Source organism: Rhinolophus ferrumequinum, chromosome 24 (assembly GCF_004115265.2).
Source record: "Rhinolophus ferrumequinum isolate MPI-CBG mRhiFer1 chromosome 24, mRhiFer1_v1.p, whole genome shotgun sequence".
Classification (NCBI taxonomy): domain Eukaryota; kingdom Metazoa; phylum Chordata; class Mammalia; order Chiroptera; family Rhinolophidae; genus Rhinolophus; species Rhinolophus ferrumequinum.
Window position 1 is genome coordinate 43,078,542 of NC_046307.1, and position 23,543 is coordinate 43,102,084.

The 23,543-nt window shown below is 46.3% G+C and overlaps 1 protein-coding gene across 2 annotated transcripts in view; it reads left to right on the forward strand.

The window, feature by feature from the left end:
- The window catches only part of GNA12 (G protein subunit alpha 12), an 85,269-nt gene that overhangs the window by 27,962 nt on the left and 33,764 nt on the right, over positions 1-23,543 (forward strand). For both annotated transcript variants that reach the window (XM_033096485.1, XM_033096484.1), the window contains exon 2: positions 22,079-22,294. In XM_033096485.1, coding sequence (XP_032952376.1) covers positions 22,079-22,294 — 216 coding nt within the window. The remainder of the gene's footprint in view (positions 1-22,078; positions 22,295-23,543) is intronic.

Here is a 23,543-nt window from a genome sequence, read left to right on the forward strand (position 1 = left end):
GGCGTGAGGTGTAGAGACCCGAAGAAGTGGTCAGATTCTGGAAGTGCTCTGAAGGTACTGACTTGTGAGACCCAGAAGATACACAACTGCAACCTGTGTAGCCGGAAAACGGGTGGGCTGTTGTTTTAAGGTCCACAATTTGAGTATAAGACATAAATGTTGGGGGGAGGGGAACGCGGGCATTAGAATGCCTTTCACCAAAATACAGTAAGTATTGGTCTCTGATCAAGGAGGGTTCACGGTCACGTTGCGTCCTATTTTCTAGAACGCACATATATTATAGAAAATAAAAGGTTTGCTTCCTTCTCCACATAGTTTTACTGCTTGTCCTTTATTTCCTCAAAATCAGCTTTTTGCATTGCATTGTATAGCTATAATATATAGTTTGTACTTTATTGTGTTTACAAAAAGCTTTTAAATTTTTTTGTTTCTTTCCTTAATTTTGTGTGTGTAGCCTACTAGAATGCAAGGTCCTTTGAAGTTCAGGATTTCATTTGGATTATCTCTATACTCCGCCTTGTGACAGATTTTTCCTCAGTGCTTGTTGAATGAATTGGGCTAATTCTTTTGAGTAATAAGCAGGCCGCTTCCAAAACAGTTTTGTTTTTCTAAATTTGCAGAGGTTTTTTTATTAGCATGATTGAAAGACCAAAGAAATAATTACCTAATTTTTTAGGGTTCTCATTTCTTCTGTTTCATAGCCTCTATTCCTACCCCCTTCCCCAAGTACCGGTCCCCCAAACCATCAAAACGTTCTCAGCGTGAGCTCGCAGAAGTTGCAGGCTCAGGACACACTGCCCTTACTGCTGTCAGTGCTTCAGTTAGATAAGAATCCCTTTTATAGAAGTAGTTCCCTCTTGTCACTGCGTAGTTACAGAGAAACGGGTCCCTTGGGTTTAACTGTGTAGTGTACACAGTAGGAGGAAGGACTGTTCGGTGTGTGGGGCCGGTCTGAGCTGTGTGGACCAGAAAGTGCAGAAAAGACCCGTCCACAAATGCCGCCATACACGCCTCAGACCCGACTGGTTTTTTTTTGTTGTTGTTACAAATAATGTATGGAAGTGACTAGAAATTAAAATCCTTGTGTCAAGGCCATAGCAGTGGTTGGTGACGGTTTCTGGTCTCTTGAGCCGTGTTGACTGCCGATGAGCGTGGGCTCCAGGGCTGAGCACGAGGACCTCCCAATGACACACTCAGGAGGCATCTTCTTAGTTGGTGTCTTCAGGAGTGTTTTTACAGACCCTCCTGGGGCTTGGGAGCGTTGCGAATGTTGCATTTTGTTTGACTCCTTTGCAGGTCCCTAACTTTCACCTTAAAACCCAGCTTAGATTGGGGAGGTGAGAGCATGCCGTCAGACCTGCAGCGCCATAAGTTAGATTCCCACTCGTGGTCACTGGAGACTTGATGGTGCTGGTTCAGGCAGGTGGGTCCCAGGGGAATCGGGGAGGGGAAACAAACAAAAACCTACAAAGGAGAACATCCCAAAGGAAGAGTAGCTTCCAAGAGCAGTGTCAGAATTTGCAGATTTAAGTATAAAGTTATAAAAACAGAGCCTAGGAAAGCTGAGTAAATACAATCTAACATTCTTTAGCTGGATTTGGGCGTTGACCTGAATCTTCTTTGTTTCTGTGTGTATTACATTTTTACATAGTTCTAGTCAGTGCATCTGTATGTCAGCCTTGGGCGGGCATGCAGGGGCCTGGGCTCAGGCACCCGTGGGCTGAAGGCCTGACTTGGTGCTGGCACATAGTGGGCCCTCGAGTGTTTGTCGGATGTATGAATAAATACTTTTTGAGGAGAAAGTCTGAAAACTTGAAAACCCAATTTTAACTTTGATGACCTCACAAACAAACAATTTTTCGTGATTCAGTAGCAGGAAGATGGTCCAGGCTGTGCTTCCTGGCCGCCAGGCCTGTGCTGTGGACTTGTCAGGGGAGGGAAGACAGCTTGCCTTGTATTGTGTCCAGCTCTTCTGCCAAGGTGGCGGGGAGAGCAGAGCAGAGGGCTCAGAAAATAGGACAGCTAGAGGATTAGCCGTTAGCGCTGGGGAAATTGTTCAGAGGTGAATTGTTCCGTTTGGGGCCATCTAGTTAGGTAGCGGGGCGTTACCAGCCTTGCTTCCTTATATAGAGTCATTCATACAATTTGGGAGTTCTATGAGTGGCTGATAAAAGCAAATCTCTATTCATCACTCTAGTGAATTGTGTATGGCATCGGCTGGAGCTGCCATCCTTGCTCCCACACTACCTCGTGGGCCCCTGAAAGGAGTGTGCTGGGCGGGCTTGGGCACGTGGTCGGTCTGTCTGAGGCAGCACCAGCGCTTGGGCACCGAGTCTCATCTCTGCAGAAAAGCTGGAGAGACCGGACTGATTAGTTTCCCAGCTCGTCTTTGTAAAATATCTGTATTCTAAGATCTTCACAAAAATTCTCAGGCCTGAAATAAGCAGAACATCGGTCAGAAAATCACTGAGTAGCATCTTTCGCTTAGATACCATTTTTGTAGAAGGTGAGTGATTCCCATGGAATTTTGTCTTATGTTAAGATGTGGCTGCAGCTTCATCTTTATCAGGTTATAAGGAAGAGGCCACGGTGGGCAGTTTACCAGGAGATCACAGATGATTTGTGGGAGCAGGTGTGGGAACAGGCAGCTGGCTGAGAGTCGCACAGGAAGCAAAGCACACTGACTTCTGGGGGACATTGCTCCAGGCAGAGGGGACAGTGACTGCAGAGGCCGGGGCGTGCCTGGGGTCACAGGGACAGCAGACAGCCCAGTGTGGGGAGAACTGAGTGAGCAGGGGTTGGGAGAGTGAGTCGTCGGAGATGGGGTGGCGGGGGGGGGTCACACAAAGTCCTATGCACCTTGCTTAGGATTTGCCACTTAAAACTGGGGCAACGGGAAGCCATCGGGAGGTTTTCCTGGAGAAGTGAAATGGTCTGACTTCTCACTCTGTGTCCTCCCTCAGTGGGGAATGTGACGGGGCTGAGGGTTGGGTGTGTGCCTGGTGAGAGCGGGGGTCACCTGGAGGATGGCTGCAGGCTGGGCACATTATGGCTCTGGTTTGATTCGCTGGGAACAGTGGGAGTGGCTTTTTTGTCATCGGCCAGCCTGTTTTTCATCTGTGAAATGGGGATGATAATTGTACCTACTTCATGGATGCTCTAAGAATTGAATGAGGTAATAATGCTTGCCAGACTTGTGCCCGGACATAGCAAGGGCTTCAAGTAATGCTGGCTTCGTTTTTAGTGTTACTACGACCTTTCTCCCAGGGCAGCCACTGTCATGAATCTGATGTGTACTCAGTCTGTGGGGGGGTTTTGTTGTTTTTGTTTGTTTGTTTTAATTTTTTTATTGGGGAATAGTGTGTTTTTCCAGGACCCATCAGCTCCAAGTCAAGTCGTTGTTTTCAGTCTAGTTGTGGAGGGCGCAGCTCACTGGCCCGTGTGGGAATCGAACCGGTGACCTGGGTGTTATGAGCGCTGCGCTCTAACCAACTGAGCCAACCGGCCGCCCCTCAGTCTGTGTTTTGGTACTTTTACTACCTATGTGTATATGTATGATCAACACATATATTTCATGTGTTCTTAGGAATTTATAGACATTTCGAATATATCATTTTAAAGGTAGGCTTGGGTGCCCAGCATAACATTTGCATTCTGTCCATGTAGGTACATAGAGACCTAGTTTGTTCATTTTAACCATCACACTAATTACCATAATATGTAATCCGTCCCCTACTGACGCACCTTTAGGCTGTCTTCCATTTCCTGTGCGAGCAGCACTGTGTGTCCCTGTCCACGTCTGCAGTGCCCGTGGCCAGGTGTCGCTGGACTATATTCTCTGACATGGAGTTGTTGGGTCCGTTCGTGCAGTCCCAGCTTTGCCAGTGTTGTCAATACTGCATCTTGGGAAGTCTTTGTTAACACAGCTGTTAAATGACCTGGAAAACTGTATTCCTTACTCAGATAATGAAGAATTCACTGTGTGCGTGTGTGTGTGTGTGTGTGTACACATATTGGGACTTGTTGCACACGTGTGCTACGGAGAGTAGAGGAGTGACAGATGCAGACACAGAAATGACTGTCACACAGGAAGAAGTGTGTACTGATGGGCCTAGAAACAGGAGGCAGGGCATTCCACGCAGGGCCACTTGGGTGCACAGGAGGCAGAGGGGGTGGAGAGGCGTGGGCGTGAGCCTTTGGGGTATTTTGTGGGAGGGAGCGGATGAGGCGGGGTGAGCAGCTAAGGCTTGGACAGTGTGGGAGGCGCCCGCTACAGGGTGGCCCCTGGTTGCCCAGGATCTGGCCCTGGATTGTAAAAGCCAGATAGATTCGGGGTGTGGATTCTGGGTCGGTGGGCTTGCCTCAGAGGGAATTAGCCCTGGGGGAGGGGGAGGGCCGACTCTTCAGGATCAGCAAGGCTCTAAGATAAGCTGCCAATCCAGAACATAGAACTCGTGATTAATGAGAGGAGATGATCCGAAGGTGACCGACTCGCCATGGACTTGGGACTCTGGGAACATGTTGTCACCCGTGACTTCCCTGCCAGTGTGTTACCCTCCTGGTTCCGGCCGGCATCCATCGGGTGGTAGAGACACTGGAGCTTTTGGAGGTGCCCAGTGTGGGCATCAGGATGTTTCAGACAGGCAGTCAGGGCTGAGAAGCACTGATCTGTGGAGAGAGGACGCTCACCACCCACTCACGAGGATTCTTCACCTCAGATAAACTTGCTGTGGAGCCAAGAAGCCAAAGCCCTAGAGTCGGCAGCCTTTTTCTGTAATGGCCAGAGAGTCATATTTTAGACTGTGGCTTGGGAAGCATCTCAAGGGTAGTATGTAGGTACCCATGGACAAGAGAAAAACAAATTTCCATGGAGTTCTGACTGATGAAGTCCAAAACATCATCATGTTGAATACAGCTGTCCCACAGAATCCGCGGGGGATTGGTTCCAGGACCCCGTGGGTACCACCAACCTCAGGTGCTCCAGTCCCTTCTGTGTAGATTTCCTGTAGCCTGCCCGTCCTCCCGTCTACTTAGGTCACGCCTTGACTGCTTACCGTACCTGATACAGTATGATGCTATGCAAATGGGTGGTACACTGGATCATTTAACGGTCAACCTTCTGGAATTTATATATATATATACACACACACATATGTATTTTTGATCCGCGATTCGTTGAATCGGTGGGTAAGGCACCCATGGATATGGAGGGCTGACTGTGCAATTTTTGTACTGCAGGTGTACTGTTGACAAGAGTGGCATTCTTTTGAGGGATAACATTAGCATCATTGGAGTTCAAAGTCAGTGTTCGTACCGTAGAATCAAATGCCAATATTCATCTCTAAGAACCATCCTTAGCTCACAAGCCAGGTAAAATCAGGAGGTGGCAGCCTTAGTTTGCCGACCTGCCGCCCCCCATCCATGAGCGGGCTGAGTGCCTAGTTCTGGACTGGGGCCAGGAGCCCTGCCTGTCCTGGCAGAGCAGTACCCACTCTACTCTGGGAGGTGGGATGAGGCTGGCATGGGCAGACACTCATTGTGCTCCTGGATAGAGCGATCATGCAGTTGGGACCCATTCATAACAAAGGGAGGTTTCGCTGTTTGCCTCAGAGCCAGGCTGAGTCATAGGCCGCTTCCCAGAGCTCCGCGTGGGGGCTGTGCAGCCTCAGGTGACCTCGATACAGGTGAATGCTGGAGCTTTGAATGTGTCCACAAACATAAAAACAACTTCCTAAAGTCTCTGCTCTACCCACATCCCGCTGCTGTGTGCTGAGGACGTATGAACATAGAATCCTCCGTTTGTCATCCTGACCGATTGTGGGAAAAGCAGGAAGTGTCTTGCCTGTTATACATGGATAAGCTCAATCCAAAAGGCCAAGCTCCCAAATGGCTGTTTCTGAGCCTACTCTGGCAAACTTTCTTTTTTCTTTTTTGCTGAAGTATAATTGACATGTAACATTGTATTAGCTTCAGGTGTACAACATAATGATTCAATATTTGCATATGTTGGAAAATGATCACCACAATAAGTATAGTTAACGTCCATACATAGTTACAAGTTTTTTCCTGTGATGAGAACTATTAAGGTTTACTGTCTTAGTAACTTTCAAATACGCAGTATTACTAGCTGTAGTCACCATGCCGTCCAGTAGTGCCCTATCCAACTCTGGAAGATTGAGAAAATGACTCTGACATTCAGTTTCTCCCATTCCTAAATTATATTTCGTGTTTTCAGACAACATCCAGGAAATCCCGTGATCCAGTGACTGTGTTGCACCTACAGCTGAAGGAACCCTCGCTCCCAGCCCTTCCTCCCCAAGCTGTAGCCTGGCTGATTTTTTTTTTTTTTTCGTTTTTCAGAAATGCTGAGTTCAGGCCTTTGCTTCCCTTCCACTAGGAAAGCTTGTCCTGCCACTGCCGTGTGGCCAGCTCCTTCCTGTCCTTGGCGTTTGCTTCCAGGGCACCTCAGCGGCCCTCGCAGACAACCCAGGTACAGTGGCCTCCTCCCCCGAGAGCTGAGTTCCTTTAGAGGACGAGCCCAGGGGCTGGACTGCGCCATTTCACTGGCTTTCTGGTGACCTGAGTTTCGAATTTCTGCTCCCCCAGCATGTGTGCTTCACGAGGGCAGGGGCCCGTCTGTCTTGTGTCTGCCGTGTCCTCGGGCCCGCCCCCAGTGCTGGCACCTGTGGCTTTGCTGGATGAACTGAACTGGGCGGAAGAGGCTGCCACAGGACAGAAATGATTTCCTTGTCGCCCCATATGGTGGGGAGGGCGTGGTAGGCGTCCAAAATAAAATGGTGAACGCGTCGCACCATTCGTTGTGTGAAGGTGAGCCCGGGGCACCGTGGGAGAGCGCAGGAAGGGGCCTTACAGGCTGAGTCAGGGAATCCCTTCCCGCAGGTGTCACACATGGGCTGACAAACATTTATGGAAGGCTGTTTTCCGTAAGGAATTCACATCTGGAGTGTGATTTGACACCGCACATTTTAGAGTTCCTGTCAACTCTGAAGTTCTGTGAAACTCTGGGCCATGAAAAACGCAGGAAAAGGAAATAAGCAGTTTGGTGGTGGGTGGTGGTTCTAAATAGGATGGTTAGCTAAGTCCTCACGGAGAAGGTGACGTTTGAATAAAGACTGTATGTTTGCAAAAGAAATCCCGAAAGTCTTGGTCTGTGACTCCAGCTTTACTGGTGAGCTTGGACAGAGTAGAAAGGGCTCTTTACTCTGGTGTCTTTAATTGTCTTTCATTCAGGTTATTGGGATTCTTAAAAATAAATGTTGCTGTGCGTGAATCAGGGGGCCAGGTGGGGACTGAAAGTCTGCTCTGTTCTGTTCTGAGCACCGCGGGGGGAGGGGGGGTTCAATGTCCCTTGGTTCTGCTCGCCCCACAGCACTGCTGGAGCAAGGCAGTTCCCTGACTTTCTGGAACTCTTCTCATGAACCCCAGGGTTTCCTCATTTTCTAGTTCCAGCCATGCACTTCACCCCAGCCCACTGCCTTCGTTTCCATCCTAACTTTCCTTCCCACATTGGTTGGCCCCACCTTTCAGGCATGTTTCATTCTTCCCATGTTGGCGCTCACTTTGAGTCACTCATTTCATCCCCAGCTGCTTCCTCTCGAGGTGCAGTAGATACAGTAGGTCTCTGTCACAAGGCGTGTTTCTCTTGCAGCGGACAGGTGTCTCCTTAGTGCCCTGACCCCTTTAAACACCTCACTGACTGGGAACTGCCGTGTCCTCTGTGGGAGCATTCGGAAGCAGCAGGATGGGAGTTGGCGGGAAACTGTCACTGGTTCCCTTTCGTACCTGATGAAATTTGTACTGTGGGCATATGATCATCTACTTTTTAAATAAGTAAAAACATGGAAAAGATCCTACAGCATTTTGTTTCATCAAATTTGATAAACATAATTTTCAAACTTTGTTTCATCTTAGAGCTAGAAAACAAAACAAACTGTAACAGGAGGTTACTGTTGGGGATAAAGCAGTTATATTTTAAAGGTCATTTTGATTTTATACGCATATATGTATTTACCCAAACCCGTGTATAAATGTTGACTAACTGTATTTCATTGAGCAGCATTAGTATGAGTTAAAGGTAGAGGTGTGGTGGCTTTGTTTGCTTCTGTACTTCCCCACCCCCACATTGTCTCGATGGACTTTGAAGTTCATGATACCGCGTTTCCCCGAAAATAAGACCTAACCGGAAAATAAGCCCTAATGTGATTTTTCAGGAGGACATCCCCTGGACATAAGCCCTAATGCGTCTTTGGGAGCAAAAATTAATATAAGCCCCGGTCTTATTTTCAGGGAAACACGGTAAATGTGTATTCAAGTAGCTTCAGCAGACCACAGTCGTAGCAGTTGGGCATGACAGACCAGACGTGTGAAGTCCCCGGGTTCTAGCAAACTACCAAGGTCTGAGTGTCTTCGTAGCTTAAAAAGAAAAAAGAAAGTAAGCTAAGAAAAGCACTGACAATGATTTATCATAATTTTGAGGAGAAGCAGATGTGGGCCCTGAAGGAGGGATGCTTACTTACTTGAAAACTGAAAGTAGCGTTTTCATAGGATTCATAACAAAGGGATTAAGTTGGTTTGCAGGCCTCTAACGAAGAGCAGTCTGAGGTGCCGGCCCTGCCGCGCGCTTGAAAACCTGCCATGGCCTCTCCCCAAGTTGTACGATTGCATTACTAGGGAGACTTTCCGGGAAGCCCCCCCACACTCCAGATCACTAATGCTTCATGTGCTACGTGTCAGAGTTCCCCCAGTTTGACATGGAAGCCAAATATGACTTTTCACCTGGTGCTTGATAGAAGGTGCCTTTTAAGAAGCGGACAGTGGTATTTGCTGTGGCCGCCAGGCAGTTTTGTACGTCGCCGACAGAGTCCAGCTGAAGGGAGCCCGGGTTCCATGTGTGCTGCTGGAGGGTGGTGTCGGCGCCTGGAGACCGGCAGGCCCCTGGCCGCGCTGGCTGGAGAGGACTGCTCACCGGGAGCCTGTGGCAGGACCCGTTCCCACTGCACCGCCTCCCTCACTGCGTCTTCATCTGTGAAAGGCAGGCACGCACTCAGGGACTGGTTGTACTTGGAGGGCTAGAGGCCAGTAGGTTTTTAAGAAGCCTGCAGTGAACGAGCTTTGGGTCAGTTCCTTTAATCGTCATTGCGTAACATCTGTCTGAGGAGTAGGAAAGCAGCAGGCGTAGGCGCCTATGCCTTTGAACCATGGGACCACCTCTGGTCGTCCTGGGCTCGCTACGGGCTGGCGCACCTGGATTTCTCTGGCTCTGTTGCCCTTCCGTCCTCCAGGGACATTGGCATAACCCCAGCAACTGGCCTCCATCACAGTCGTGGTGCTGGGCGCCCGGTGTGAGCGGTCGTCAGCCCTGAACAGAAGCCAAGCCTTCCTTTCAGGGCCTGAAGTCACCTCTTGACTCCCAGCCCCCCCTTCCCACTCATGCCCAGCCCTGGGCTTGGGGCTTGGGCTTCCTGTAAGTCTGTGTTCTTTCCCAAATTCTGATCTCCTTTTGCTGTTGGAAGACGAAGTCCCTCCCTTGGCTATGCAAAAAGTCTGTTTCTTCTGAGTGTCTGCACCGACTGCCTGGCAAGCCGCCGCTGCCTCGTGTCCTGTGAATCGGGTCTCTCCTGAGGCTCTGCTTCCCCGTTTGTTCTATTATCTCGCCAGCGACTGCCGGCTTCTGTTGTTTGGGATCCGACATTTTATTACGGTTGTTGTTGTTGTTATTAATAGGATCCCGAGCTGAATTCCTCCAAAGAAAACAACGTGATGGTGGTGGCGGTGGTGATACTCCTATTGCTCTTATTACCATCTTACTCGTTGCCCTGAAAAATTAAGCTAGTTATTTCATGGGGATCACATCCTCTCCTGGGGTTGATCCCTATCTGATATCAAACCTTCTCCCTACAAGAAAGGGGTTGTACCTATGGTATCTGTTGATTGGGAGAAAGCATAATACTGCACTGCTGCTCCCAATTCATTTAAAGAATTATTTGTATCTTATGTATCGTAAAAGCGTCCGTATACTCTGTATACTCTGAGAAGAAGGACTACACATTTGTGAAAATGGCTTCTATTTGAACTTCGTCAGTCACTTTGCAGTTTTAATTTACTTGCTACAGTAAGTTGAGCTGTCTTTTTGGTTGAATTCTTCCTGTAAACAGGCTTTTCTTTTATCTTTGACATATGAAAAGGAGATAGTTTTCAAAGGAATTTCCAGACCTATTATACAACTAAATTGCTTTCGAATAAAGTATGAGCCAGTATGAACTTTTTAACCTCAATGACGATTCCTCATGTGATGAGATTTCCAGTGAGAAATAAATTGAAATGACTAATGATGTTTGTTTTATGTACTGTTTGATCAGCTTTGATAGAAGGCAAATCTAATTGTTAGAGAACCATCTCTGTGCCTTCAGGTATCTTCACTGCAGCCTGAGAGATAGAAAGAAAGGATTGTCCCCTTGTGTAGCAGATAAGTTACCCAAGACCCGGGTATTCATCCCATCAGCCAGTAGATCACGTACTGTGTGCCGGGCCCGGGGAATACGGGAGCGAGCGAAACAGACCAAGGATCCTGCCCTCACAGGCCTCGCATTCCAGTGTGGAGAGAGATCATAAACAAGATAGCTGAGTAAAGTGTAGGGTGGTTCGCTAGCTTCCCTAAGCACCAAACAGAGCAGTCAGGCAGGCAAGGGGTGGAGGTGAAGCCACGGCGTGGGAGAGGGCTACAACTTAGGATCAGATGGCCGAGGGAGGCCCTCACTGAGGAGCTGACATTGGAGAAAAGACTCAGAAGTTGAGGGAGTGAGTCAGGTGGATTTCTAGGGCAAAGGGGTTTCAGGCATCAGGAACCAGCAATTCTGAGGCCCCCAGGTAGAAGCAAGGAGGCTGTGTGACTGGAGTGGAGCAGGCAGGGCAGATGAGGAGGAGGAAGTAAGGTCAGAAAAGGCACAGCCAGGTCACATCGGGCCTTCTGGGCCTTTCGAAGGACCAAGGGAGGGTTTGCGCAGAGGAGTGCTCTGAGCTGACTTTGAGAATAGACAGAAGGGAACAAGTGTAGACATGAGACCAATTAGAAGATTTGCAGTAATCCAGGTGAGAGATGGCAGTGGCTGGACCAAAGCGATTTCCGTGGGGGTGGCAGGAAATAGTCCAGTTGTAGGTCAATTTTGCAGGTAGCGTGGACAGCATTTGCTGACAGCCGGATGCTGGGGGAGCCGTGATATTTATTCCCTGCCCCTGCGGGCTCCTTAGTTCCTGCGGCAGAGGTCTGTGGGAAGTGAGGTGTAAGTCCAGTGCAGACAGGCCCCCAGGACCCTTTCTGAGTGTTGGCTGATGGAGGCGTGGGCCCCAAGGCAGGTGCGTCTCTTGGTGCCTGCCTTGGGGACCTGCTGAGGGTACTGAAGTCAGTTTTGCAAAGGCAGATGGTAGCAGAAGAGCCCGTACATGGCCACATCCGCTACTGAACTGCCGCTCCATGCGGAGTCACGTCCACATAATGTCCACTTTGTATGCAAAGAAGGAAGTGGGGCGTGAGTGAGAAGGAAATGTATGAACCGATTCAGGAGATATATACTGACAATTATGAAGACCAGCCCTTCGCCCCTTTCCAAGTGCTGGTTGAGCGTAAATTCAGATTTTCACTTGGGGCTCTCTAAGCTGTCCTGGGCCAGTCCACAAAAACAGGTGCTCAACAGCAGTGTCTCGTTTTAGTGGCCTGAGTCCTAGAATGAAGGGGAGAGCCCGCGCGCAGGAGGCTGTTCAGGTGCTTGCACTGTTTTGCTGCAGCTCCTCTGGGCAAGGAAGCGTTGGGCTTGTCTCAGGAGCTCTTCGTCGTCTCTGTTGGACCGGATTCTGTTTATGCCGGACTTGACCGGAAGTGCTGCAGTGTCTTCACCGCTCACTGCGCGTCTGCCTGGCACTGGCACTGAATTTAGAGACACATCCGGGTGCATTGCGGGTGCCGTTGTGTGACCACTGGGTCTGTTGAGTGAGTCGTGCAGTGGTCATTTTTATCTTCTGTTAACTTCCCTGGTCCTGTAGCCAGCTTCAGACTTGCCACCAGATGCTTGAGAGGGGACAAGTGAGGACGGGGAGCAAGCTGGTGTGTCATCCAGGCTCCTTTTTTCCTTCTTACATCGTATCTTACTGCCTCATTACTTCAAAGGATGTGTTTATACGGACAAGAATTGGTGCTAACGCTCCCATCAGGTCAAGGTGCTCCTGACTTGAAAACTTCTAAGAACTCAGGCCACATGTTCTAGATTCTTCTTTATGCGTTGATATGAAATGTTTTATTGGAAGCCTTGACTAATCCTCATCCTCTGCTTGAAAGCAAGAGACTTTAGGAATTCAAACATGTTTGGGAGATTCAAGCATTTTTATTATTAATGACTAACATTATTTTATTAATTTATTTTTATTTGTCATTAATTTATTAATTCATTTAGTTTATTATTTATTAATCTTTGTTAGTAGTAGGACTTAGGAGAAAAGAGGAATTGCTTATATAAAAGCTTTTTGAAGTCTAGAACCCAAATGCCTATCAATTTTCTGTTTCTCTAACTTTGGGTTGTCTGTAGTGTACACATATGCTAAATTTGCTTCATTTTCAGTTGCCAGTTGTGATTTCTCTTAGAGCATGGTTTGAGGATATGACTGTTAAATATTACGAGAGGACAATTTTAGTGAAGCAAACAAACCAATTAAAAAAATAAGGGGGGAAATGACAAGTTACCAAATGTAAGTGTGTAAATTGGTGCCGCCTTTCTGGAGAGCAGTTGGTAATATTTATCAAACTCCTCAAAAACGTGTGCACACTTTTTGACCCAGCAGTTCCATAATTCAACTTCTAAGAGTTTGTCACAAGAGGATAGTCAGACGTGTGCAGGCGTGTCCACATGGGGGCTCATAGTATTGCTCACACCCCACGCTCCATTGTGGCACGTCCGGTATGCTGGGTTCCCGTGCAGTGGGTACAGGGCTCGCAATCCTGAAATATTTAGTGACCCGAAAAAATGTTTATGATACATTGCTAGAAATGTTTTTAAAGATTTATAAATAATAACATACACACAAAGAAAGAGAATTTCAACGAAGAATGAGACAGTAACATTCCAAGATGTTAGTAGAAGTTATTTCTAGATTATAATAGTTTTGAGGATTTAATTTTCTTCTCTATGCATCTCTGTTTCCTCTGTTTTTACACTAAAAATATTTTTGTAATCAGAAAGAAATTTAATTTTAAGAAATGTTCCCATACAGCAAGGCTGTCCAACATAAGTGTCACGTGAGCCACATGACATTTAAATTACCCACATTGAGAAAGGTAAGAAGGGGGTAAGATTAATATTTTAGTAATGCAAAATATTTTGGATAAAATGCTATAATTTCAACATGTAATCAATATAAAGAAATTAAAAGATGTTTACATTTATTTTTCATGCTAAGTCTTTGGAATCCAGTGTGGATTTGTACCACATCTCAATTCATACTGGCCACGTAGCCACTGCTCAGTAGCCACTCTCAGACAGAGCAGCGTGTTCTAATTCTGTGCTGCTAAGATAGCATATATATGAGTGAAGGTTTTTCACTGTTTGTAAAGTAGGATCTGAACCCATTACATTTCCTCTGATTTAGCTGGGCGTACAGCATATCCCGTAGTGCTAGGTTTGATTACTGTTTGTTGGGTTTTTTTTAAACATTCTAGAGAATACCAGAAATGTTCGGTCCTCAAAGGTCAGTTCAGATCTGGTTCTAGTCTCAGTGCCTGCTGTTAACTGTGTGAGAAACAGGCAGCAGACAGGACAGCTTTCCCTCCTGTCTCTTTCTTCACTTCCTCATCTCCCCACATATACCCATGGATGTATACAGATTAAAACAACACTCGCTTTGGAATCACTCAGTCGTACTTAATGGCTGTGTGACTGTTTCAGTTTCCTCATCTGTAAAATGGGCACACCACTACTCCCCTCACCGTGTTACAAAGGTGAAATGAGCTGGTGGATGTTAAGCACTTAGTACAGTATTGTTCACCTGGCCCGTACTTAGCGTGATACCTGGGGACATGTTATTGGAGCTGCTCTGAAACAGCATGACTTTTGTGCGTGTCCGCATCCGCTTGTTCGGCGGCTTGATCAGGCTGAGAGGCTTTGCGGAAGGGTAACATTTTTGTGTCCTCTGAGCCTTTATTTACTACACTATGTCCAGGCCCTAAGCTGGATCACATTGGAAGCAGTGGCATTTATTCAGGAATTGGGCTCTACTGTGTACTTCACGGGGTACACCAGGAACTCCACGCATCTGATCTTCGGGCAAGTCAACAGGCGCTCGACCGGGAGTGGGACCTGCTGATGCTCGTCAGTGTCTTCTTCGTGGGAAATGTGTGGCAGCCCTGTGCTGCCCAGGCCTCACACTGTAGTTCAGATGACCTTGACAGTGGCCAGGATTGCGTTTCATCCAAACAATCCAGTGACACTATCCTCAAAGGACACTGATTGCACAATTTTCTCACACCTCCTCACACAGCTTGTTTCCGCTCTGGTGTCAGTTCTCCCCAAACCCACCTCATTACTACTGGGACTTGTGACACTCAGCCCAGTTCCGTTAGATTTGAGGTGGTGAAGCACAAGAAAGGGCCAGCCAACCTCCCAGCAGATTCTGTAAGAGTCTAGCCCAGGGGCTATCAAAGTACAATCCACAGTAACGGATGCTTTGACCATCAGAAGCGTGTGTGTGTTTTCACACGCACACACGTACGTAGTCATCCATATGGATCGATACATATTTTAAGCTAAAACAAATTCTATGAAACATTGACTTACCTCTATTATTTACAATTTATGCAGGTATTTGCCATTATATTTTACTTTTTAAATGCTTACTAAATTATTTCACAATATGGGTCCTGACTTGAATTTTGAAAACACTGAATTAGCACTTTAAACTATGTTACCTGTTTGTAGTGTTTATATGGGATTTTTTTTTCCCTTGGAATAATATTTAGTATTTATTTCTTCTCAAATTCTTTCATATTTTCTGTACTTAACAGGAAGTCTTCATTTCCCCTCGTACCAGGGTTTGTCTTTATAACATTTAGTGAAACGTTTAGCCCAAGTATATCCCAGGCTTCCTGCCTGACACTTGAAAGAGTAGAAGAGAAGGAAGTTGATCTGTACTTGGCTCCGGGCTGATTTCACAAGTCTCCAGTTGGCTGGCTCTGGAGTTCTAAAATTTAGCGTGGATTTCCACATTCCAATTTAGGGGATCTCAGAAATTCTGAACCGAGGTTGAATTCTTTTCTTTTTTTTTTTTTTTTAAGGAAGACGCAGCTCACAGTGGCCCTGTGGGGATTGACCCGGCAACCTTGGTGTTGTCAGCACCGCGCTCTGACCACTGAGCTAACCGGCAGCACCTCTTTTTGTTTTTTAACTTTTAGAAGAACCAACCTTTTCTTCAGCAAAAAAAAAAACACACAGAAGCTGGTGATGATGGTTGCGTTTCCCATGCACGGCCTACAAATCCAGAGTTTTTCTAATAGTTCCATCTATTTACTAAAAATTTTGCCTTGGATTTCCCATTGTCCCATTAAATTTAATTTGTCATTAATTTACCCAAATCTCACCCCTTCCGAGCCGGCCCTTCCTCTGGGCTCCACGTGGAGAACTGGCTGGTGGTCTTCTGGTTGTGCGGACTCTGACCCCCATATCTGGTGTGTTCTGTTCTCTTGCTTTTAGATCTCATCTTCCTTTTGGGTCATCTCCTCACTGAGAGCCTCAGCCGCCTTCTGACTGCCCTCCCCACCTTCACTCGCTCCTTCCCATGAGCCACCCTTCCCACCACTGAGTCTGGAGACTGAGCATTGGACTGTCACACTCCTTTCCAGGTCCTTTGATTATTCCCTACTTCTTAGTGAATAAAATGCCAGACTTCTCAGCTCGTCACAGTCTGGCTTTAGCGTGCTTCTCACCGATGGTGACATTTCTGACTGCCCGCGACACCCTCCTACCTCCAGTGATGCTGTTCGTCTCTGGCCTGCGCATCAGACGCTCTGGTCGCTTCTGTGTTGTATCGAAAGCTCCCAGAGCAGGCACCACCTTTGCCACCTTGTTGGGCTTCCCCCATTAGCTGGCACCTCTTTTTTCATGAGGCCAAGCCCTCAGTCCAGCTGCAGGTAAAGCATTTTCCTAGACAGGTGACATGGTGAGCAATGGCCTATTCCACTAGAACAATGCATTTGTTCCCAGAAGCTCACATGTGGAAGTGTAGAGGGGTGGGGACTAGACGAAGAGGCTGTCATAAGAATACCAGCGCTCTGATGACCATTTGTCTGTTTGCAGCTTTCCTTTCTCACTTTTCCTCCGACCTCTAAATTCGAAGGTATCCTCCACTTCAGGTTTCGGGAGAAACTAAGAGAAGCCATCTGCCTTGGCTGCTGGACTCATTAACTTCAAGAAATGTGCCCTGTTTACATATCTGGCACATTCCTTTTATTTGGATGGTGGCCAGAGGCAAACAACTCAGCCTAGTGGGCTTCAAAACAAACCCAGAGCTTTGCAAGTCTGTGTGCTGTTGTCTAATCGGGTGGACAGTCAGAACCTTCAAGGGTCTTAATGCATGTGTTTCATTCTATAGAGAAAGCTAATTCCACTACTCGCATTTTATGTCGTAGCTTTAGTATTTATTGTGGGAAGATTTTAGTAAGGAATGACTAATCTAAGAAAAGTTGGTCTGATGAGGGGCTAAACTAACAAAATGTATTTTGAAAGGAGATAACAGGATTTGCAAATTTTGGTCTTCGTCCAGTAAGACCGAACCCCCCACCCCCAAACCTACATCCCCAGCAGACAAGGGGATCTATTCTTTGACTAGAAGTTTAAATTGCTGGATTTATAAGTTGTCTTAAAAAATGTGTTCTTTGAGCAGTTTAAAGTGTTACATAGTATTGAGATGAAGTCATCAAACTGCTTAAGACTTTTAACTGTTTATATTTGGGTGACTTGAGTGTATGAATGTATGGTTATGGAGAGAATTAATGCTTTAGTAACACTGTTCCTGAAAGAAAGGCTTTCCGCATAGCCACTAACAAGACTTAAGTAAATTGTCTTCGGCCTTAAATGTTTTCTTTTTCTTTTGAGCATGTATGGATTTTAGGATTTTCTTGGTTTTTGTGTGTTGGGAAATTCGTCTTTTATTGAAAAGGATAGGGGCAAGATGTTTTTTATTCTATGCCTGCTATGGCTGTATCTTACTTTGAAGACACTAGCGACTCTATAATGATGGTGACGTGTATGACCGTGAGCTCTGCAGAAGTACGTGAATGTCACTTCCCCAAAGACCTCAGGCGCTCTCCCCAAAGGCACAAGAAGTGGACTCACATGCGAAACAGATGTCCCAGAGCAGAACCCTCCCCCAGTCCTCAGGGTTGGGTACTCAGCACACAGTTGGCAGAGTAGTTTTTGACTAGAATAATTTAAAAGGGCAAAAGAGAGACATTGTTTTTCTTGATGCCTTTTTCCTTCAAATGAGGTGAATAAAATACAGAAAATGGACTATAGCTAACTGGTATAATTCAGAGTTTGTCAACAGTTTTACCAGTTTCCCTGGATTTTTAAAGAGAATTACTTGGTGTTTGGGTGAAGTTAATTTGGACCAGTTCCAGCCAGCCTGGCAGCATGCAGTGGGAACACGGGCTGCTTTGGGGTAGACCAGTGTTTTTTAAACCAAACCTGTGTTCACCCAGTAGTGATTCGGGAAGGTCTGGTTTGCGCAGCGTCAAAAGCAGTCTTGGTAAGTGATCGCTCAGGCTTTCTGAGTCCATTCTGGTTCCCTGCCTTCATCTCCGACATACGAAAAGGACCATCCTTGGGGCACAGGGGCTCAGTGTAACTTGTGAATGAGGTTGTGCTCCTGCTGAAGCTGACCTTTTCAATGTGTAAAAAGCACTGAAGAGCTACCTTGTGCGTCAGACCAGACTTGCTGCATTCGAGTTGCATGGGCAGGGCCACTATGAATGGTGGGGGGGGCTAATGATGAGGGGCAGGGGGCGGCAGCTGGGCGGGCAGGAAGGCGTTCTCTGCTTTGCACAAAGGGTTTTCTGCCAGCAGTCTCACCAGAGGAATGTCTTCTACCTTCTCTATGCTCAGATACTTTTGTTGTGCATAATGTGAAGAATATGGAGCATCTTTCTTTTCTTGGGTTCTTGCACCTTTTGATATTGTCCTTCTGGGCAGGTGGCAGTTTGTCATGATGTCGTCAGAAAGTGGGGAGATGGAAAGGACTGGGAGGCAGAAATGGCGGGGGAAGAGAAAGGAGAGCTGAGGATTTACTTGTCATATTTCCCTTCTGGATAGGCTCTAACCCACTGTTGCCACTTGTCAAAATTAACGCACACTTCAAAAGCTCAGTTAGAGACTCACCTCCAATTAGGATTTTCTGAGCCTTACCTTTTCCACACCATGTAATTAGTACATATATTGCCATGATTGCTAGTTAACGCTTTTTTTTAAACTTTTTTAAAAATAATCACAGGTTCACAGGAAATTGCAAAGATAGCGCAGAGAAGTATCACCCAGTTTTCCCCAGTGGTTGTGTTTTATGTAACTACAGTGCAATATGAAATCCGGGACATCGACGTTGGTCCGACGTGTGTGTGGTTCTGACATGTTACCACGTGTATGTTTGTGGCACCTCCTCTGCAGTCATGGCATGAAGTCTCCATCACACGGAGGCTCCCTCCTGCTCCCCCTGTACAGCCACACACAGCCCCGACCGTCCCTCTTCCCTGAGCCACCTGATCTATCTTTCATCCCTATAATTTTGTCATTTCCAGGATGTCACACAAGCAGAAACCCATACTATGTGACCTTTGAGATTGGCTTTTTTCGTTCAACATAATTTCCTTGAGGTCCATCCATGTGGCTGCGTGTCCCAGTAGTTCGTCCTTGGTTATTGCTGAGTCGTATTCCATGGCGGAGGCGCCACAGTTTAACCATGAACCTGTTGAAGGACAGCTGTGGTCGTTTCCAGTTTGGAGCTTTCGGGAATAAAGCTGCTGTGAATTCCTGCCCAGGTTTTTGTGTGGGCATAAATTTTCATTTCTCCAGGGTAGATGCCCAGGAGTGAAATTGCTGAGTTCTATGAGAAGTGTGTGTGTAATTTTTTAAGAAACTGGACAATTATTTTTCCAGAGTGGCTGTACCGTTTTACATCCCCACCAACAATGTATGAGAGATATCTGCATCGTCACCATCATTTGGTATTGTCACTGTTTTATGTTTTTGCTGTTTTAATAGTTGTGTAGTGATATCAGAGTCTTCATCTGCCTTTTCTTGATGGCTGGTGATGTTGACCATCTTATCTTTCACCTGCTCTCCTGCTGTCTATATATGCTCTTCGTGAAACATCTTCTAAGGTCTTTTGCTCATTTTCTAACTGGGTTGTTTATCTTTTTAACTGTTGAGTTTTGAGCGTTCTTTGTATATTCTAAATATGAATCCTTTGTCAGATATGTGGGTGACAAATAGTCTCTCATGGTCCGCAGCTTTACAGGCTCCTACATTGTGAGGTTTAGGTCAAGATTCTCATCTTTTTCTTTGCCTATGTATGTCCAGTTGCTCCAACACCATTTGTTGAAAAGGTGTTGACTTGCTTTTGGATCTTTACAGAAACCATACTTGTGTGGTACCATCACAGGTTCTCAGTCGTGTTCCATTGATCTCTGTGTCTATTCTTTCACCAATACCACATAGTCCTGATTACTGTAACTGTATAATAATAAGTCTTGAAATTGGGTAAAGTGATTCCTCCCACTTAATTTTTTCATTTTCACAATTGTTTTAGCTAATCTAGTGCCTTTCCATGTAAATTTTAGATTAATCATATCTATGTCCATGAAAGATCTTGCTGGCATTTTATAGAAATTCTGTGAGACCTATATATTCATTTGGAGAGAATTAATATCATTACTACATTGAAGCTTCCAATCCATGAACATGGTATGTCCTCCATTTATTAGATCTTTAATTTTTTTCATCTTTTTGTAGTTTTCGGCATACACATCCTATACATGTTTTTTTACATTATACTGAAATATGTCTCTGTTTTTTGTAATTGTTAATAGTAATTACATTTTAAATTTCAGTTTCTACATGTTCATTGCTCGTATATAGAAAGACTAATGACTTTTGTGGGTTGATTTTATATCTGGTGACCTTGCTGAACTCACTTGAATTCTAGGAGGGTTTCTTTGGTTGGTATGTTTGTTGGGGGGAGGGGAGGAGTTGGTAGTTTTTTGGCATTTTCTATATAGACCATCATTTCATCTACAAAAAGGCTTAGTCTTGTTTTTTTTCTCTGATCTATATTATATTTCTTTTCTTTACCTCACTACACTGTCAGCACTTCCAGTACCATCTTGAATAGCAGTGATAAAAGTGGACATTCCTGTCTTATTCCTAGTGTTAGAGGGAAAGCATTCAGTCTTTCACCGTTAATTATGATGTTAGCTGTAGGGTTTTGTGCCAGTGATTTTTTTTTTTTAATCAAGTTCAGGAAGTTCTCTACCAGTTTTCTGAGCATTTTTATCATGAATGGGTATTAATCTTTTTACTTCACAATCTGTCTCTCTAGCCAGATTCTGAATTTCTGTAGATGAGACACTGCTTCATGACTGTTTTGTTTTCCTCCAGAGCCAAGCTTGGTGCTTTGCCCCAAGGAGGCATTGAACATGTGTTGGTGGGTCAGTAGGACTGGACATGTCACTGATGACAGATGAGTGTGGCCCCTGATGAGGGAACTTCCAGGGACATCCTTCACTAGATAGCCCTGGCCCACCATGTCTGGAGGAGAGATTGCAGCTACTCTCTTTGGTCACTGTTACCATTCAAGCCAGTGGTTCAAGGCAGAAATGGAAGTGACAAGCTCCAAACTGATGCTACAGCAGAGATATGAAAAAGGCCCCGGGTGCTGGGAACGGGGAAACTTTTTAGGATAACTGCCAACTAAAAGCCAGTGAGTTGTACACTGTAAACGGGGGGATTATATGTTGTGTGACTCATTGTCCAGTGAAGCTGGGTTGGTTGTTTGTTTAAGAAAGTGCCAAGTGGGCAGAGATGTCCTGCTGCTCTCTGTGCCGGGGACCATCATTCTGGGTCCCCCAGCCTGCTCTGTGCCCAGGAAGTCTTTTCCAGATAGGGTCCCCCCCACCGCCCCCATTGTTTGCTCACCCTAGGATCGGTGGTGCCCTCAGGAGAACTCAGGAATGAACTCAGTAGATACTGTGCTGCTAATTTGAAGCCCTAACCTGAGGACGGTGCCATAGATGAGACCGCTATCACTGGGACAGTCTGGGTTGCTCCTAAGGCTGATTCTGTGTAGGCTGTTTGTCCATCCTCTTGACCTTGTCTGTGAGGTAAGAAAAAGGCAGAAAACACCCACTTTATTTTTAACCTTGAGGAAATAAGCAAAAGAATGAAGGGTCGTTTCTCATCATCACAGACAATGGTGGTATTAAATTTAGCCCGTGCTCCCCCCGCTCCTGTGTCAGTGGGCGGCCACTGGTCTGAGTCACATTTTAGTCTTTTCCTGTCTCACACCACGACTGCCTGTGTCTGCATGTTCTCCACTCGTTTTTGGTTGGGACATGCAATCGTATCCTGGTATTAAGTAGCTGTCTGATTTCAGTGATAACGGCAGTACTAGTAGTGGTGGTTGTTTTCAAACGTTGTCTTTTTCTGACATGGTTCAGGTTCATTTTCCAATGTTTGTTTTGCCAGTTTTTTGCCACTTCTCCCGTTCACTTGTGTCCCTTCCTAGACCTTTCCACGTGATTGACAGCAAAAGGCAAACCTGTGTGTGGTGTGTATACACGTCTCAGTACGGTCGTGTTCCTAGGAATTGAGACATTTGTGCCCTGACCAGATGATCCAAGGGCCGATTCCGGTTACAAACTTGGTAGCTTGTGAGTTTCCTGCTGTATGACAGCCAGTGCCCACATTGAGGTTCTCCATTGTGCTTTAGTCTTCGGAGCACAATGAAATCCTTCTTTCTTTCTTTTGTTTCACAGGGCTCAAAGGTTCTTGTTGATGCACGAGACAAGCTCGGGATCCCATGGCAGTATTCTGAGAACGAAAAGCATGCGATGTTCCTCATGGCCTTTGAGAACAAAGCAGGACTGCCTGTGGAGCCGGCCACCTTCCAGCTGTACGTCCCTGCCCTGAGCGCGCTCTGGAGGGACTGTGGCATCCGGGAAGCCTTCAGCCGGAGGAGCGAGTTTCAGCTGGTGAGTGAGCCCTCTTCCTGGGACACGTGACTGTGTCCCACGTGACTCATTTGAACCTTTGTAGGATGGCCTTAACAATACAAGCTGGAAATTGCTTTAAGTCCTAAAATTCTACAACAAAAATGTACCGCAAGAGCAAATTAAGCTGTCTAAATGGTTCAAGAGGGAGCAAAATTAACTCACTCAGGCTAGGTAAATGTTTTTGTTCAGGAATATGAAGGATTCTTAAAATATTAAAGACCTTACACCAGTCTTTAATATTTTAAGAATCCTTAAGGAGCTCAAATTTTTTTAGATCTTATTCAGGGTAGGAAATTAATGCTTCCTTAAAACAGCTTTCCAGCTTGCAATGTACGGACTCTGCCTTGTAAGACATGAATGTTTTTAGATCAACATCTTTGAAGCTAAGCTGAATCCTCTGCAGGTTGTTTCCTTCAGATTCTTCCTTTCATTTTAAGGTCTGAAAGTTCCAAAAATCCTAGTCGTCTTTGTCATTTAGATTCATTTAGGATATGAGTCTATACCCAGAAAAGTCTGGATGTTGCCCCTGGAGAGTCGGGCAGGCTGCACAGAGGCCGTGCACCCCATAGCAGGCTTTCGTATGCAAGTGGCAGAACTGCTGACTTGAGCAGCTTAAATGATAAAGGAGCCCGATAGGTCAGGCCCTGACGAAGTCTGGGATAGAGGCTGAGCGGGAGCTTAGGTGCCATTTGAACTGCTTCTCTGCGCTCTTGGTTTCTCTGGGCTTGGTCGTCGTTGGTCTGGCTGCCCCTGTGGTCAGGAAGTGGCAGCAGGAGCAAGGAGGGGATGGCACAGTGACCAGGGACATATTGCGCAGGGGTGGCTAGGCTCGGTAAACTCTACACCACGTCCCACCCCTGGAGCAGGCACGCAGGCTGCATGGTAAGGAGGGGAGCGCCGTAGCAGCCGTGCACCATGTGACCACATGCCCCGCCAAGCAGCTTGGAATGGCCTGTAAGCAGAGGAACCCCTGGAAGGGTTAAGGCACCAAAATACCAGATCCGTTGTGCAGTTTCTCCAGAGCTCGCTGTCAGTGTACAAGGTGGATGAGGCTGGAGGCATAGTTCGGATGGTGGGCTCTTCCAGAGTCCAGTTAAGAGACCGTGAGAACCTGCACCAGGGCAGAAGTGGTTTTGAGACTGACCTCATGACTTACCGCTACTGGATTTTTTTGCACAGCTGTTTTCCTCATCTGGTTAATTTTCAATTTCATCATCATACTTCCCTC